This window comes from Dendrobium catenatum, unplaced genomic scaffold (assembly GCF_001605985.2).
Source record: "Dendrobium catenatum unplaced genomic scaffold, ASM160598v2 fragScaff_scaffold_698, whole genome shotgun sequence".
Lineage (NCBI taxonomy): Eukaryota > Viridiplantae > Streptophyta > Magnoliopsida > Asparagales > Orchidaceae > Dendrobium > Dendrobium catenatum.
The window spans coordinates 593644-610204 of NW_021319160.1; the positions used below are offsets into that span (position 1 = coordinate 593644).

The 16561-nt window shown below is 38.9% G+C and overlaps 1 protein-coding gene across 3 annotated transcripts; it reads right to left on the reverse strand.

Annotated features, from left to right (window-relative positions):
* Positions 1-3934: 3934 nt before the first annotated feature.
* LOC110116234 (O-fucosyltransferase 9-like) lies at positions 3935-13764 on the reverse strand. 3 transcript variants are annotated; one of them, XM_020849737.2, is made up of 4 exons: positions 13206-13764; positions 12423-12495; positions 6533-6610; positions 3935-4044 (listed from the first exon to the last, which is right to left on the reverse strand). In XM_020849737.2, the coding sequence occupies exons 1-4, from the start codon at positions 13572-13574 to the stop codon at positions 3974-3976; spliced, it is 591 nt and encodes a 196-aa protein (XP_020705396.1). In that variant the 5' UTR covers positions 13575-13764; the 3' UTR covers positions 3935-3973. The 3 variants fall into 3 exon arrangements, with proteins under 3 accessions (XP_020705396.1, XP_020705395.1, XP_020705394.1); XM_020849736.2 differs by having other exon boundaries at positions 3937-4044; positions 6543-6610; positions 13206-13763; XM_020849735.2 differs by having other exon boundaries at positions 3947-4044; positions 6500-6610.
* Between the last annotated feature and the right edge of the window lie 2797 nt (positions 13765-16561).

The following is a 16561-nucleotide window of genomic DNA, read 5'->3' on the forward strand; positions in this document are numbered from 1 at the left end:
TCCCATTGTAAAAGAGTTTGAGCCGCTCGTCAAACCTCTGGCACAATTCATTTCGCCTTCTGATTCACCGAGTTCGAGGCTCGCGCGGCCTTTTAAAATCAGAGAGAGAGAGAGAGAGAGACGAATTAATGAGTAATAGGCATTTATTATTCAGCTGTCTATAATAAATAAACACTTTACATCAAGCCCATTTATTGGACCACTCACCACTGTCAGTCAGAGAGGAGAGAGAGAGAGGGGGGAGGGAACTTTGAAATACAGGCGGGATTTGAGAAATCACAAAAAAAAGGTTTAATGCACAGTAACTTTGAAATAATGCAGGATTTACATAATATTTTGTATTATTTTTTTAATATTTATATTTAATAATTATTCGAGCCAGCTCACGAGCTGAGTCGGCTCAAGCTCGAACTTGAGCTCGTTTACCAAATGAGCTCGAACTCGAGCACAACTCGTGAGCACAACTCGAGCACAACTCGGCTCGCAAGCCCATAAACGAGTCGAGCTCAAGCCGGCTCGCGAGCCAGGTCGGCTCACTTGCACCCCTACCTCACCTTCATGATGTAATTGGGAGTAAATCCCACCACTGAGTTCAAGGTCACCTCTGCCACATCCAGATGTAACTACTTAGTCTCTTCAAGTAACTTGTTAGACCGGACCCCATTGGACCAGTCCAACCGGCCCTTAGCAAGGGGCCGATTCAAACCTATAAGAGGCGGACAATAGCTGGTCCACCCTCTTGATTTTGCTACCCAATCATTGGGTGGGTCCCACCCATTAAACCAATTAGGAAGTGAGAGAGGGTGGCTAGATCTAAGGAGGTGATTATATGCTTAAGTTTAGTGTTGTTCTTGTTCTTGGAGTTTAGTGTCTTGGGCTCTAGTGGTGTCTAGGGATTGGGAGAGATAGATCATCTTCTCAAATTGAGGATCAATTGTATCTTGTTATTTTTCTTATGTTAGTTTGATTTCTGCAATAAAAATCACTGTTTTGGTTGTTTTTTTTTCATTGGATTTGCAGAGCATTCTTGCTATATTTTTACTTGAGATCTTCAAGTATTTCCTAACATAAATCCCCCAACTCGTCCCCGCTCTCCTCTTCCCTTTCACAGACCAGTAAGACCAGAAGGGCTCAATTTCTGCACCTATACCCAGGTGTGAATCTCATCACACCTGAAGCATAACCCTTTGGCCCGCCTATCCTGAACTTCAGCTTCTGTGAGGCATTTGAAATTGCCTCCAGGACGGGCTCCAGCACCTTTCTCCTTAGGGGCTTCCCTCTGAAATGACGATGTCTGGATCCTTGGTGCCAAGGTCATAAGTGCTCCTATAATCCCCTCCCATGGTGTTGCTTTGAGTGCTCCTCTCCCTTTGTTGCTTTTCTGATAGGAAATACTTGAGTTCGCAAGTAACCCTAATGGGAATACTTGAGTTCGAAAGAAACCCTAGCAATAATTGGTGAAAACAACAAGAAAACTTCGAGATTTCCAATGAAAACAATCCAAAAACAGTAGATTATATTATAAGAATCAAACCGAAAGCAAGAACAAGCAAAGATACAATCGATCCTCAATTCTAGAGGAGGAACGTTCTCTCCCAATCTCTAGATGATGAATCTAGAGCCCCCCCAAAACTTCAAAGAGAACTCCATGAGAAACAATAATCATGCATCCCTAACCCTAGCCTCCCTCCCTCTTTTAATACATATCTTCCTAATAAAAATCAATAAAACGTTTCCTAAAATAAACCAATTATTCAAATAGTTTCTCTATGCAAATTCCCTCCCTTCCCTATCTCTCTTTGCCTACCTAGGCGGGACCACACACTTAGGCGGCAATCAAAGGAGGCGGCTTAGCCCGCCTCTTGTAGGTATGAACCGGCCAAGGTTGGGTCGGTTTCGATGGTTCAGGCCAAACCATAACATTTTTCTCCACCCTTTGTGCTAGCTCCATTGTCTCCCTTAGCCCTCTAGGCCTCAATATTCTGAGTTCTGCATATATGTCCTCTCTAAGCCCCTTCATGAAATTCCCCTCCAATCCTTCTTCAGATATTCACCTTAGTCTCCCCAACAACAGTCCAAACTTCTCCTAGTACTCCATAACTGCCCCCTCCTGAGTGAGGGCATAGAACTGCTCATAGAGGTCTCCTTCCCGAATGGCTTGGAAATGTTCCAACAAGCACTCCTTAAATTCTCCCCAGGAGTGAATCAAATACCTAGCCTCCATCCACTAGAACCAAGCTAGAGCTTTCCCTTCCAAACATAGACCTGCCGCCATGAGTTTTCCCCCTTCAGTCAGTCCATTAATAGAAAAGTAACGCTCTACTCGATAAACCCAACCTTGAGCGTCTTCTCCTTCAAAGACCGGCATTTTCAACTTTCTTGATCTGGTATCCATACCCCAATTATTTCTTCCCCGTTAGATTCCCCTTGAAGTAATGATATGATTCTCTCCCTTCCTCCCTTAGTTGATTTGGACCCCATGGTTATGATCCACCATGGCTTCCTCAAACCCACAATCTTTCCTACCTGGGTGGTCTCCAACCCGCTTCAGTCTCTCCTCTCATTACAGTCTCTTCTTTGGGATACCGTGGTGCACCTCCTTTTGGAGCCCGGTGGGATGGTTCTTGAGAAAAAAACATCTCTACTTCATCATTGCCCTCCTGAAATATCTTTCCTTTCGGATCAACCCTAGGACAAGCTGGTGAAGCCTTCAACTGCTCTCAAATAATTTCCTCTTCATGCCTTTCATATTCTTGAATCGGTTTTCCATTCTATGTCCCATGGATGACAACCATCCCTTCACCATCGTGGACCTTCCTTCCACCGCCGTGAACTTCCCCTCAATACTAGAATATTGATCCTCCGTTCCGGCCCTGAATTGTTTCAACTCTCATTCCAACAACTTCATCTTATTTGCTGCCATTTAACGAATTTAGGGTTAAATCCTCCAAAAACAGCAAAAAACGACGGTGACAATCAGCAAGGTAGACTGAAAAAACGTACCAGAAATCAGCAATGAGGACTTAAATTTCAGAAGAAAAAGTAAATATGGCATCCTTGAGGATTTATAGGGCATCTTTGAGGATTCTTTTGGTTTGTTTGCATAATGCAATTGCCTACAAAAATAGACTTCTGGCTTCCACAAATTTGATTTGCAACCTTTATATCCTCACGGAGGATTCTCTATAGCATTGCAAGAAATAAATTATATATTCAATCATTTAGAAGAGCCATTTAAAGATTAGAAATTTTTGTGAAAGCATAATTTCTTTACCTAATCTACACTACTATTTAAGATTCACTTGTAACTGTAGCAACAAGAAATTTAGGTCATTCACAAACTTACTGAAAGCCTAACACTTCATTCAACCTTTGGCAAATTAATTTGATTCACCTAACCACCATCATATTCCAAGTTCAAATTTGAGATGAATCATTCTGATTACAGAAATAAAAAAAATTCAAATTTGAGATGAATCATTCTGATTACAGAAATAAAAAAATTCATAAAAACGGATAGATCTCCGATAATACTTTGGCAATTCTACTCCAGCAGATTTGCATGCTAATAAAAATTGTGTTTGGGGGTTAAAAAAGCACAATTCATGAATAAACGGCTATGCGAACCTCATGCATCAGCATTCTTATTAGTGTTACTAAGCACTTGAACAGTCCCATTGTCTCAAAATGTGAAGAATTTGATGCTGGACGTATCATAAAAGCACCATAATGCTGTTGATCTACCGAACAAAAACCATCATACCAAAACTTGATGCTATTGAATATAAGGTCAAGAAAGATTTTGGCACTTTCTATAAAAAGTTAGCCAATTATAAGATTACTTCATTCAATAGAATATGTCGAAAGGATCCTCTGTTGACCTAATGTGTATACGCACAGCATTAAACAAGAAACACGAATATAGAAAGGAGTGCAAACGGTAAGTGGTTTTTACCTTGAATCACGCCAAACGCTATTTAAATGAAAAAAAGGGATGACAAGGGTCGCATTTAGTATTCCAGCCACAGCAACAGCATCGCATATCTGCATCAAGCAAAAGTCTGATGGTAAAGACAACAAAACAACTATTCACAGAAAAATATCAGGCCATAAATGGCATTGTAATTTTAAAAAGTCTAAATAAGGTGAAAATACATAAAATAGGAAGATCAAAAAAACTAAATCAAGATCATTATCATTAGCCTTATCCCAATTATTTAAGATCAGTCTTATGAATCCTTAATTTCTCAAGTAAATTTCGTAAGTTCAGAAATAAAACCATCATCATCATCAATTTCCTTATCACAAACAAGAATCACCAAGTTTTTATCGAGTCGTTCGCAAAAATATCAAGCTAAGAACTCAAAACAGAACTCTAACATATGCATGCAAGCATCAATCCAAGCTCTCCCCGCCAAAGATGGAACAAAAAAGATACTACTTTAAAATGATAAGCTGAAGCATGTGCCTTTGGTTTTGTTCAAGATAGCCTAGTCATTGGACAGCTTTTATCATAAACAAATGAAAGTAAACAGACAAATAATAGTCAAGAAGGATTCAACATCTAGGTTTTAGACCCATCCTTACATCTGCATATTGTAAAATATGATTAGATATTAGTGTTATTCCAGTTATGATGACAACAGTTTTTACATCTACTGGTGCTCAAAGAAAAGAAAGTATATTTTGTAAAAATTAAAATCATACCACCCAAGAAAATTTGTGCACAACAACTTTCTATCATCCTTTGGCAAAAAAATATAAAAACTACCAAAACAAACATGTTAGGCATTGTAACATAGGTGTTAACAATGAGGTTTCAATGTCAGGGAGAGTTACACGAAAGTTATTTGTGGATATACTTCAAAGAGTGGAGACAATGATGAAAAGACATAGAAAGAGTGAAAGAGAACGCATAAATAAGCACATTTGGTGGAGAATCCTTGGCTACTGCTGCTTGTATTTTACTCAGTCTAATATTTACATTAGGACCTCTTGAATCTAGGTGTTTGGTTTCTACTCACAGCTTTCTTAATGGGAACTGAAGTTCATGGATGACAAGTCTTCATAATAAAGATGAATGGGGTATTTATATTACTAGTTGATCTTCATAACACAATAAGGCTGTCAAATCACATGTGCATTGAATGTTTTTCTCAATAAATCCATCTGCTCCACCTCCATACTATCACAGCATTGGCAAACAACTAGGAGATGCGCCTGCTCACTTGCCATGGCAGAGGCATCATACACAGACTGTCACGTGACATCAGCTAAATAGTTGACTAAGAGGAGAGAGTGTAGACCAGCTAATGTTGTGAATGACAAGAATGATTATCATGCATCTTCCACTACAGGGAACCAAGGTGGTTCTACATGTCAAATTTTATGTGGCGTCACCAGCATTCCTTATACCGTGATATATATGAACTACTGAAGGGCTACCCCCCATAGAGGTTGTTAGGCAATAAACAGGCTGTTAAAAGTTGGTCAAACGCAGCCTGTTATAATTTTTTTGGGATCTGTTGACCTTCATCAAGTTATTTGTTGCTCTAATCATTTTTGGGCTTCAATCTTCCAAGGTCTTGGGTTCTCAGTAAGGTACTTGCCTACGCTCCTTGAGTTATCTCCTGCAAGAAGCACCGGATTCTAATCACCTTAGACTTAACTAATGGACTTGCGGCTTCACTGCAACTTCTCTAATTGATATGCATTTGAGATTGACATGCAGGCTCATCTCAATGGCATTTGAAGCATCTTGAAAAGGCGGTCAAATCTATGGTCCATGCTAGGGTCACCTACTCAAATAATGAAAATAAACTCTATATTATGCGTGGTTGACAGTACATCACCTCATCTCCAAACCCAACAGTGGTGAGATTCTCATGCATGCATTGGGTATACTTTTTGAGATTTTCAAATGTGTATAAATCAAAGTAGTAGCCCAGATAAATTTTTCACATTGAGGTAAATGAATGAAGAGAGGAAGTAATATAGTTGGATGTACAATACAGCAATCAAATCTAAGGAACAATATAGATCAAAATCCCTAAACCAAAATGTTATTACTCCTCAGATATGACTCAGAAGTCAGAACTATAATATATGTATACATACTAAAACTGAAGAAAATGCCCAACTAATGCAAGCTTGCATCACTACAATACAATACCTGATACATTAAAAAAAAATTAAAGGAACCACATTTTTCAGTCCTATATGCTTTGTTAAAATCTTTCATCTAGGCACTCATGATTGCAATGCAACAGATGCCTTTGAAGCCCAATATGCTCTAAAAGGCATGTACGTTAACAGAAGGATACAAAGATAGTAGAATCTCAAAATCAAGCGGGTAACATAATAAAGTATAAAAAGGGGAATACCCGGTGAACAATACATCATAGTATAATTACTTATTTCAATTTCTTGAGGGAAAATAAAGAGATTGGTTTCCATCTAGAAGAAAATGGAAAAGGTAAGAGATGAAATGCAAGCAAACCTCATGAAATAAGTTGTTAGCTTGTTTTCATACATGAACATACCGAAAGACGTTGTTGGTTCAGCCCCCCATTGGCTTCAATTATGAGATAACCATTTGAAGGTGGCAACCCTAAAACAGAAATTAGAAGTAAGATTCTTCAAAGAGAATAAAACCAGAATAATATATTGGAAGTCATGGTTATGCAGATAGCTCAAATGCTAACCAAAGGAGCAAGAAAATAGATACTATGCTCACCAAAATAGCTAAAATAGGAACTGTAATACCCAACACAATAACCCCAACCTCTCAAAACTAAGTAAACAAATTAATAAATAAATAACAAATAAAACCTGCCAAAAAAGAAATACACTTTGAAAAACCAAGTACTGCATCTATATCAGCAAGCATCAATTTTGCCAGATCTCCTAGTTAATTATGTAGTAAAGATACATACCATAAATGAATGATTAAATGATCCTGTGCCGATTTCCTGAATATAACAGTTCTAATGGAGAAATCCTCCTTTCAATACGTCAAACGGGGCTTTTCTAATGATCATTGAAAGTAATCAAGAGCCTATGCGATCAAAACACATTCAACAAACTTTTCATGGTTATTAAAGCAACTGAATAGCATTTAATTGTTTTAACACAGCTTCTTTATAATACATGAATGATTAAATGATCCTATGTAAATTTTCTTGGAAACTAAAGAAACCAAGACTGGTAACGGGAACAGAGATAAGCAGGGAAGAAGAAGAAGACTTATTTCCTTCAGTGAAAAGGTTGTATAGGCAGAGATATAAATAGACCCTATGATAGGGTGATACACGTGTACACCAATAATTGGATAAAAGAGTAATAAAGTGAAATACATTTTATATAATGGTCTAATATCCCCCCTCAAACGAACGGATCTTGTATGATTGTGATTTTGGTTCTAATCCGTTTGAAGCGAGGCGTAGACAAGGGCTTGGTCAGTATATCTGCAGTTTGATCTTCGGTTTTGATTGGAAGAAGACGAAGGTGATTGTTGCTGATGTGTTCCCGGATGAATATGTGGTCAATCTCTATATGCTTGGTTCGTGTGTGAAACACGGGATTGGTCGCCAATGCGATGGCAGAGGTATTGTCGCAGTGCAGATCTACAAGTGCGTCGTGAGGGATGAAGAAATCCGTGAGCAGACGTTTGAGCCATATGGTGTCGGCGGTAGCAGCTGCTAGAGCTCGATGCTCCGATTCTGTGGACGACCGGGAGACGATTGTGTGTTTCTTAACTATCCAAGACACCAGCGTTGTGCCGAGGAAGGTGCAGTAGCCCGATGTTGATTTTCGGGTTATAGGATCACTAGCCCAGTCGGCGTCAGAGAAGGTGGTGAGAGTGAGATTGGATTTAGTAATAGAGAGACTAAAGTTGATGGTGCCTTTGATATACCGAATGAGGTGCATGAGGAGGTACATGTTAGCTGGCTGTGGATCGTGCATGTGTTGAGATAGAGCATTGACCGCATAGGCTATGTCAGGTCAAGTAATCGTGAGGTATTGCAGCGCACCGGTGATCTTCCGATAAGTTGTAGGATCTGAGAGGAAGGAGATTCCTGGGTAGTCTCGAAAGGAAGTTTGGTACAAGATGGATTAGCTGCAGGATTGCAGTTGATAAGATTAGCCTGTTGTATAATAGATGTAGTGTATGATTCCTGAGAAAGAAAATACTTATCTTGTTGGTTTTGAATTCGGATGCCGAGGAAGTGATTCGTGGTGCCCAAATGTTTGAGTGCAAATGTGGTATTGAGTTGTTGAAGAAACTTAGAGATGGAAGCTTCATTGTTGCCGGTGATGAGTATATCATCGACGTATACCAGTAAGAACATTTGAGTGTGTCCTTGACGAAATGTGAGAAGAGAGGAGTCCGCCTTGCTTGGAGAGAAGCCGAGAGTAAGAAGGTGGTCGCAGAATGTAGTATACCATTGCCGAGGGGCTTGTTTGAGTCTGTATATGGCTTTCCGAAGAAGACACACATGGTTCGGATTAGCGGAGTCCTCAAAGCCTTTTGGTTGTCTCAGGTAGACGGTTTCTTGTATGTTTCCGTGAAGAAAAGCATTCTCTACGTCGAGCTGGTGTATTTTCCAATCGTGATGAAGAGCGACGGTGAAAAGAACCCGGATAGTTGGTAGTTTAGCTACCGGACTGAAGGTTTCACCGTAATCGATCCCGTATTCTTGCTGGTTTCCTTGCGCCACCAATCTAGCTTTGAAACTAGCCATCGTTCCGTCGGAGTGTAGTTTCTTACGGAACGTCCACTTGTATCCCAAGATGGGCGTGTTTGGAGGAGCAGGAACCAGCTGCCATGTGCCCTGTTTTTGAAGAGCTAGAAATTCGACCGCCATTGCGTTTCTCCATTCTAAGAGTTTATTAGCCTCAATGTAGCTGGTAGGATCCGGCTATAGAACCTCATTATGAAACAGATTTAAGCGGTTGATGGGTTTTAGGGATCCGGTTTTGGCACGAGTGATCATAGGATGTCGAGCAGTAGAGTTGCAGGGAGAAAGCTGGGTGTTGATCGTTGGATGAGTGGGAGAGGTGGAAGTGGTATGAGACATTGATGGCGATATGGTGCGGCTGATGGATTGCATTGGAGTGGCATTGTTCGACGGAGGTTGAGTGTTGTTGACCTGTTGCAATGTCGACACAGGTAGTAGAAAAGAGGAAGGAAGGTCCAGCTGAGATAACTGTTGCTCGTGGTGCGTTGTAGAAAACGGGAAGGAGGTTTCAATGAATTGAACATGACGTGAAATAATAATTTTGTTGGTTTTGCGATTTAGGCACTTATAGCCTTTGTAGTTGTTGGTGTAGCCAAGGAAGACATAGGATGTGGAGTTGGGTTGTAGTTTATGTCGAGAATGCTTAGGTAGAAGGGGAAAACATTTGCATCCGAATGCGTGAAGTAAGGCGTAGTCAGGAGTGGTATTGAACATCACTGAATGGGAGAAACGTTGTTGGTTGTAGGTGTGGGCATTCGGTTGATGAGATGAGCAGTAGTTAGGACCCCGACGGGCCAGTAGGAGGGAGGCATAGACGCAGTGTGAAGAAGGGTCCTGGCAGTGTCGACGATGTGGCGGTGTTTGCATTCGGCGACACTGTTTTGTTCCGGTGTGTAGGGGCAAGACAATTGGTGATGAATTCCTTTGTATTTAAGGAATGTCTGGAACTAGTGATTTACAAATTCGCTACCGCCGTCGGTGCGCACAGCCTGAACCTGTCGAGTTGTCTGTTTTTCAATAAAGTTTATGAAGTTAATAAAAATTGCGGGACATCAGTTTTAAAAAGAAATGGGAAAATCCAAACACAGCGTGAGTAATCATCTATAATGAGCAGGTAATAGAGAAATCCTTGTTGAGAGGGAACTGGAGAGGGTCCCCAAACATCCGAATGAAGCAAAGCAAGCGGTGTTCTTTTACGATTTACAGAGTTTGGAAAAAACCAGTTTGTGACTTTTGCAAGTCTTACAAGAAGTATAGCTAATGTTTTTATTTACTATATAAAGAGACGGATGGGCTTGAGAGATCGTGTCAAGAATGCGTTGATGAGGATGCCCGAGACGTTCATGCCAGTTTGGACAATGCGGCTAACTGGTAGCGAGGGCCTTCTGTGGGATGCAAGATTTCTTGATCGAAATGGGATAAAGACCTGCTTTACATGGACCTCACAGTAGAACTTCGTGAGTCTGCAAATCCTTAAAAATGAAACCATTAGGATCGAAAGTGATGGAAATTTTATTGTCAATAACAAGATTTGAAATGGAAATTAAGTTGTGAGATATAGATGGTATGTGGAGTAAATGTGACAGAAACAGCACGCTCGGGGGTTGGAACGATTCCAGTGCCGGAATGAGCAATATGAATGGATCTTCCATCCCCAACCATGACGTGCTCGGAGCCTTGGAAGGTCGATGCTTGGGCAAGATTTTCTTGGTCGTGTGTCATGTGTGGTGATGCACCGGAATCAAGATACCACTCCATGGATGATGGGTCAGAAGTTGCAATAAGAGCTTGCCCATCGTTGTTGGACTGAGATGAAGGTGCCGTGTAATTCGGATTGTGTCTGTGCCAGTAGACACCCGCTGTGTGACCGCATTTAGTGCATATCTGGCAAACTATGGAAGATTTTGAGCCCAGTTTTGAGCAAGTTTGAGTGGTTTGTTGTTGTTGACCTCGTCCGCGGCGACCACGACCGCGGTTTACGTAGAGGGTCGTCTGAGTGTCAGGCGTGATGGAGTAGCGTTGAGAGTCTTGGCGAATGTGAATTTCTTCGCTGATTAACATGGCATAGAGACTGGCGAGAGAAAGCACGTTTGTAGAGTCCTGATCACAGTTTTGAATGATTGGTAAGGAGGCGGGAGACCATTGAGTATATATAGTATGATGTCTTCGTTGTCCAGGCTGCAGCCAACAGAGATGATTAGATCAATTGTCTTCTTGATTTCCATGAGATATTCTTGCATATACATGTTACGCATCGAAATATTGTGTAGCTCGTTTTTTAGCTGCATTACTTTAGATCTATTTGATGACTAAAACCTGGTTTGCAATGCGTTCCAGATTTCATGAGTGGATTCAAGATGCATAACATAAGGTAGCACATGGGCGGAAATGGTTGAGGAGATTGCGGCAGCTAGATTTCTGTCAGTGAGAAGCCATTTGGTGGTCTCGGATTCAAGATCGGTTTGATCTTGATCGACAAGAACCGTAGGAGAGGAAGAGGAGTCAAGAAACGAGTCGAAGCCGTTTGCCTTAAAAAGTTTAATGATCTGATTTCTCCAAATTGGATAATTATCCATGGAGAGTTGATGGGGAACAAAGGATTTGAGATTGGAGATGATGAATTTGAGAGAGGGATATAGAAGAGGCTTATCTGATGAATCTCCAAGGGCCGCCGTCGTGTGGGATGAAGCCACGGTGGAGACTGAAGAGGCCATGGAGACAGTCCTCAGGAATGGCCCGCTTCTGATACCATAAAGAAACCAAGACTGGTAACGGGAACAGAGATAAGCAGGGAAGAAGAAGAAGACTTATTTCCTTCAATGAAAAGGTTGTACATGCAGAGATATAAATAGACCGTATGATAGGGTGATACACGTGTACACCGGTAATTGGATAAAAGAGTAATAAAGCGAAATACATTTTATATAATGGTCTAATAGAAACAACAACTCTAATAGAGAAAAAAAACCATTTTATACTGTAAACAGGCAGTTTTCAAAAGCATTAAAAACAGTCAAGAATGGATTACAGGCAATTAATAGTTGATGAGATCAAAACATTTCAACAAGCTTTTCATTGTTATTAAAGCAATTGGGTAACATTCAACAGTCCTGAGAGTTGCTTCCAATACAGTGATTTCTGAGAAATGGGATATGATGTAGCAAAAACCCATGGAAATGAAAATAACTATTTGAATATCAATGAATATGTACCATAAGGAAGAAAATTTAAAAATATTACAGGGGGGCCTCAGTTAAACCTGTAAACAGAATCTTCACTTTTTCCTTTAGCTTTAGGGCTTGTTCAAGATTGCACCATACTAATCAAATCCTTTAAATTAAAAATATTTTTAAGGACATGAATAAGTTGAACCTAATCCCTACACTACGATATTTTCAAGTGTATTGCAAGAGAATGCCCAGTTCTTCTCACAATCGCAATAAATAGGTCGACCCTTGATTAAAATACAATAAGATAGGAAGGAATACAATAATACAGTATTAACAATTGCCTTGAACAAATTTTCTCGAGATTAACGAAATCCATAAAATTAGGGTAGGGAGAGCTAGTTCTATTAGGAGGAGCAACAAAAAGAAGACTAGTCAGCTCAATATCATCATCAATAATAATCTTATCCCAATAATTTTGTGCACAATAATCAATTATAAAATTAGCACAAACCTGTTTGAGATAACTTCTTTCTGAAACAAGGCTTCCATCTATGACTTGTTTTATGGTGCCAGGCTGTTTCCATCTGCACAATCTCAAAAGAAACAAAATCATAAATAACATTAAAAGCGGGGAAGAGCCGCAAAGCTACTTTATGACTTCCATATCTTAAATCCATTGATCCCAAAATGATTCGGCACATGAAAACATATCTATCTTCAAGTTAAGATTCCTTTAGGAATGTTGTGTTGAAGGAATAAGTCATTGTTATACGGTTATACCAACACAAAGAAAAAGATGCCCATGAGCAGGGTAGAAATTTATGTTGTGTTTTTCAAATAAATTTAAAAAAAAAAAAAAAAAACTTTCCTTACTACACCAAGTTAACAAGCCTTCAAACGTTAAAAAAACAATAGAAAAAAGCACGAGAAGAAAGAAAAATGGAATACGTCATATGTTCACCACAAATCGTTGTAGAATAGCTCTATAATTCATACCAATGACTCTAGATTGCAAATATGCTTGAAAATATATAAATAAATAGCAATAGACGGCAGAGAAAGAAGCACCGAAACGCATAATCATGCAAAGCACAAGGAATCGGTGGAACTCCAAAATAAACAACCCAAACACCATCAATGCACCAATACGAGATAGACCTGGGATGATAATCCCAAAAATTGAACTCCCACAACACACATTTCTCGATTAGACAGCAAGCAAACAAGAGGCCTTCCTAGAAAACAAGGTGAAAGATAAATAATAAAGGAAGCAGACAAATGTCACAAATCTCACCGCATTAGAGTGATTGACATCTGCCTGCATAAAGGGCCAGAGCTTCTGGAAAACCTGTGGGCTCCGGTAAACCGATCCCGGCGGTGACCGCCCGAGGATAGCCACCCCAACGCTAACCGGCACCCCCTCTAGGTCCCAACTCAGCATAAGCATTGCCGTCACGTATAGAAGCGGAGCCGCCAGTAGCCACCCCCTTCGCCGAAGCACCGCCGCTAGAATACCGTACAAACACCGCTCCGTCCTCCTCCCAGCGCTCGACTTCCTCCTACCCGCCCTCGGCGAAGCAGATGGAGACTTCTCCCCGCCGCTCCCTCCGCCTCCAACAACCGCCCTCTGCCCCGTCATTCTTATCGCCATTGGCGCCGCCATCCAGATCCAGCAATGCCCCCCACTTCGGAGCTCATTTAAGCGCCAATTTCTTACAAAGTTGAGCCGGCGCGGGAGGGAACTTCAACTCAACTGATGAGGAGAACCCTCACAGCGTTCCAATGAGCAACGAAGAGCAGATAGTACACGTAACGATATGAGCGAAGCAGAGACTGAACACGCGCGTTCGATTTGGTTTTTTACCTTTATAAAGCTTTCAATGCAATTAATGCAAACCGTGATTGAAGTTAATGAGAAGGTGTGGGAGCCGTCTAATTTAAATGTCACCGGTTCGGCACTTATTTTTCTTTTATCTTTGAAGATTTACCTACGTACCACTTAATATTATGATAATTACATATTTAATATTTAATATTTAATATTTAATATTTTAATATTTTATGTATATCACTCATAGATCAAATTAGGGGTATCAATATTTGACACGACCTGAAAATCCGACCCGAACCCGACCTAGAATTAGGGGTGTCAATATTTGACACGACCTGAAAATCAGACCTGAACCCGACCCGAGTTAGGGATTTCGGCCCATTTGTAAAATCGTGTCGGATTCGATTTGACCCAGAAACACGAAATCAATCCGATTTGACTCATTTTTAATTAATTTATGAGGGTTTTAAAATTTTGTTATAAAATAAGCAAATCATATTTTTTAAAAATTAATAAACCACGTTGCCCAAATTGAATTAAGTTAGGCTTATTTTAAATTGATTGAAGTAAATCTAACCTTAATTTGATTTAAGTTTAAATAAATCGAATTAAATAAAAAAAATAGTAAAACATACCCGAAGTGGGTCGAGTTCGGATTGACCCGAACCTAAAGCGGGTCAGGTTCGGGTCTGAAAAATCTACCCGTTTGCAAAAAAATAGGTCGGGTCGAACAAAGCCGAGTCAGTTTCTGGTGGATCCGAATCCGACCCATGACCCGATTTTGACAGCCTTAGATCAAGTATATGTGCATGTAATAAAATATTAATATTATAAGATGAAATGGGTGATTGGAATGAAATATTAAAGTTTATAGATGAAATATATGTGCATAATTTTTTTCCTATATTAAATTTTAATAGGGGCACAGAAGCGCACATATGGGAGAAAGATTACCTTCATAGCATGAGGCTCGAAGGGACGAAGTCCAACAGGAAGGCAACGCCGTCAAAGGAGTGAAGTCCAACAGGAAGGGAACGTCGTCAAAGGAGTCGAATTTCTCTCTCTCGCATCTCGTGTATTCCTTTTTTACTCAAATTTTAGCAGTTTTATTTTACCCACAAAATAAATTGTGTGAGGAAGTTCAAAAAACAGCACGATTTCATTTCACTTTGCTCCGTGTCAAACCAAATAGCGAAAAAATAAAAATACATGTATTTACCCTACATTCATTTTAGTACCAAGCAAACAACCTCTAAAAGAATAGTGAAAATCAAATTATTGTGGAGGGGACCATAAAACACAAAGATCCATTAGCCCTTAATAGGACTAATGTACAAGCATGGACATTATTGAAAAATATTTGGCTCTATGCTCACTTGTATAACAAAATAATGATTCATATAAATATAACAGTAAAAATAGTAGAAATGTTAAAATAAAAATGACTTAGACTTCCTTTGAGACGGCTTTCTTATGACTTCTATTAAAGCAACTTTTTTAATAAAAAAAGCAATTTTTTTGTACTAAAAAATGATTTTAAGCATAAGTAAAAAAGTAGTCCCAAAGAAAACCTTAGGCTTCATTTGAGCTATCTTTCTTTAAAGTAACTTTCTAGTACAATTTTTTTTAAATTTCTTTTGGGCGGCTTTTTTAGTACTTCTTAAAGTAGTTTTTTAATACAAAATTAAAATTTTAATATTAGAAAACTGACTGAAGAAGTGATAAGAAAGCCTTAGTTTAACAATTTTTTTTATTAAAATTTAAATTTAGAAAATTAAACCTTAATCAAATTAATTGCACCACACTACAAGTTTCATGAATTTTTTTTTTTTACATTAATTATGTGTTTTTTGCAAAATTAGCTATACTCTGACGTCAGCACATCTTTGAATGGTCTGTTGATCATTCGGGCAATATAAAGTATAACCTGTTCTATATCCTCATCTTAACAACTATCTACACATTTGATTTTATTAAAGCAATGGCTATGGGACTGTTTATTTTATGCTTGATGCATTCTTTTCAAACCTGCAAAGAAAGTTTTAGTTATTCGATAATCAGCTCAAATGTGATTAATTTTTACGAACGAGTATTTTGTAAGTCTAATATTTTCAATTAAAAGATGAACTTTTTACATATATATTATGACATAAATATTCTATAATTTTTGCAATTTTTTAATAAATTTTATATTTGTGAACAACTCCATTCAAAACAATAATACAACATAACAAACAAAACAAAAACATAAATTACTAAATTACTTTGTTTAACAAATTAAGCCAAAAAACATGTGCCTGTGCCAACTCAACTCAGGTACACCACTTAAGACATCATTTGCGACAATCTTTTTACTGTTTTTTAAAGCAGATCTTTAATACAATTTAAAAAAAAAAACTAAAAATCATTTCAAATGAGGCCTGCTTATTTTTAGGTTTTATTTGAGACAACTTTCTTACTATTTTGTAAAGTAACTTTTTAGTACAAAAAATTTTTGAACTTTAAATATTTGTAATATATATATATATATATATATATATATATACAAAACAGTATATATATATAAAACAGTAATAAAGCTATCTCAAACAAAACCTTAGCCTATTTCAAGTTGTATTTCAAATTGACCGAAATCCGCCAAATTGGGAATACACTGCATCATCAGGAGAAATTATTTTGTGCGGACGCCGAACGTCATCCAGAGACCAACCATAATGTGCCACATCACCCATGTGCTTGGTATCGCAGCTCGATACTGCTCAGTACTGCTGACATGACACATTCTAGTTGGTCACCAAATGACCTTCTACTTCCAGCTT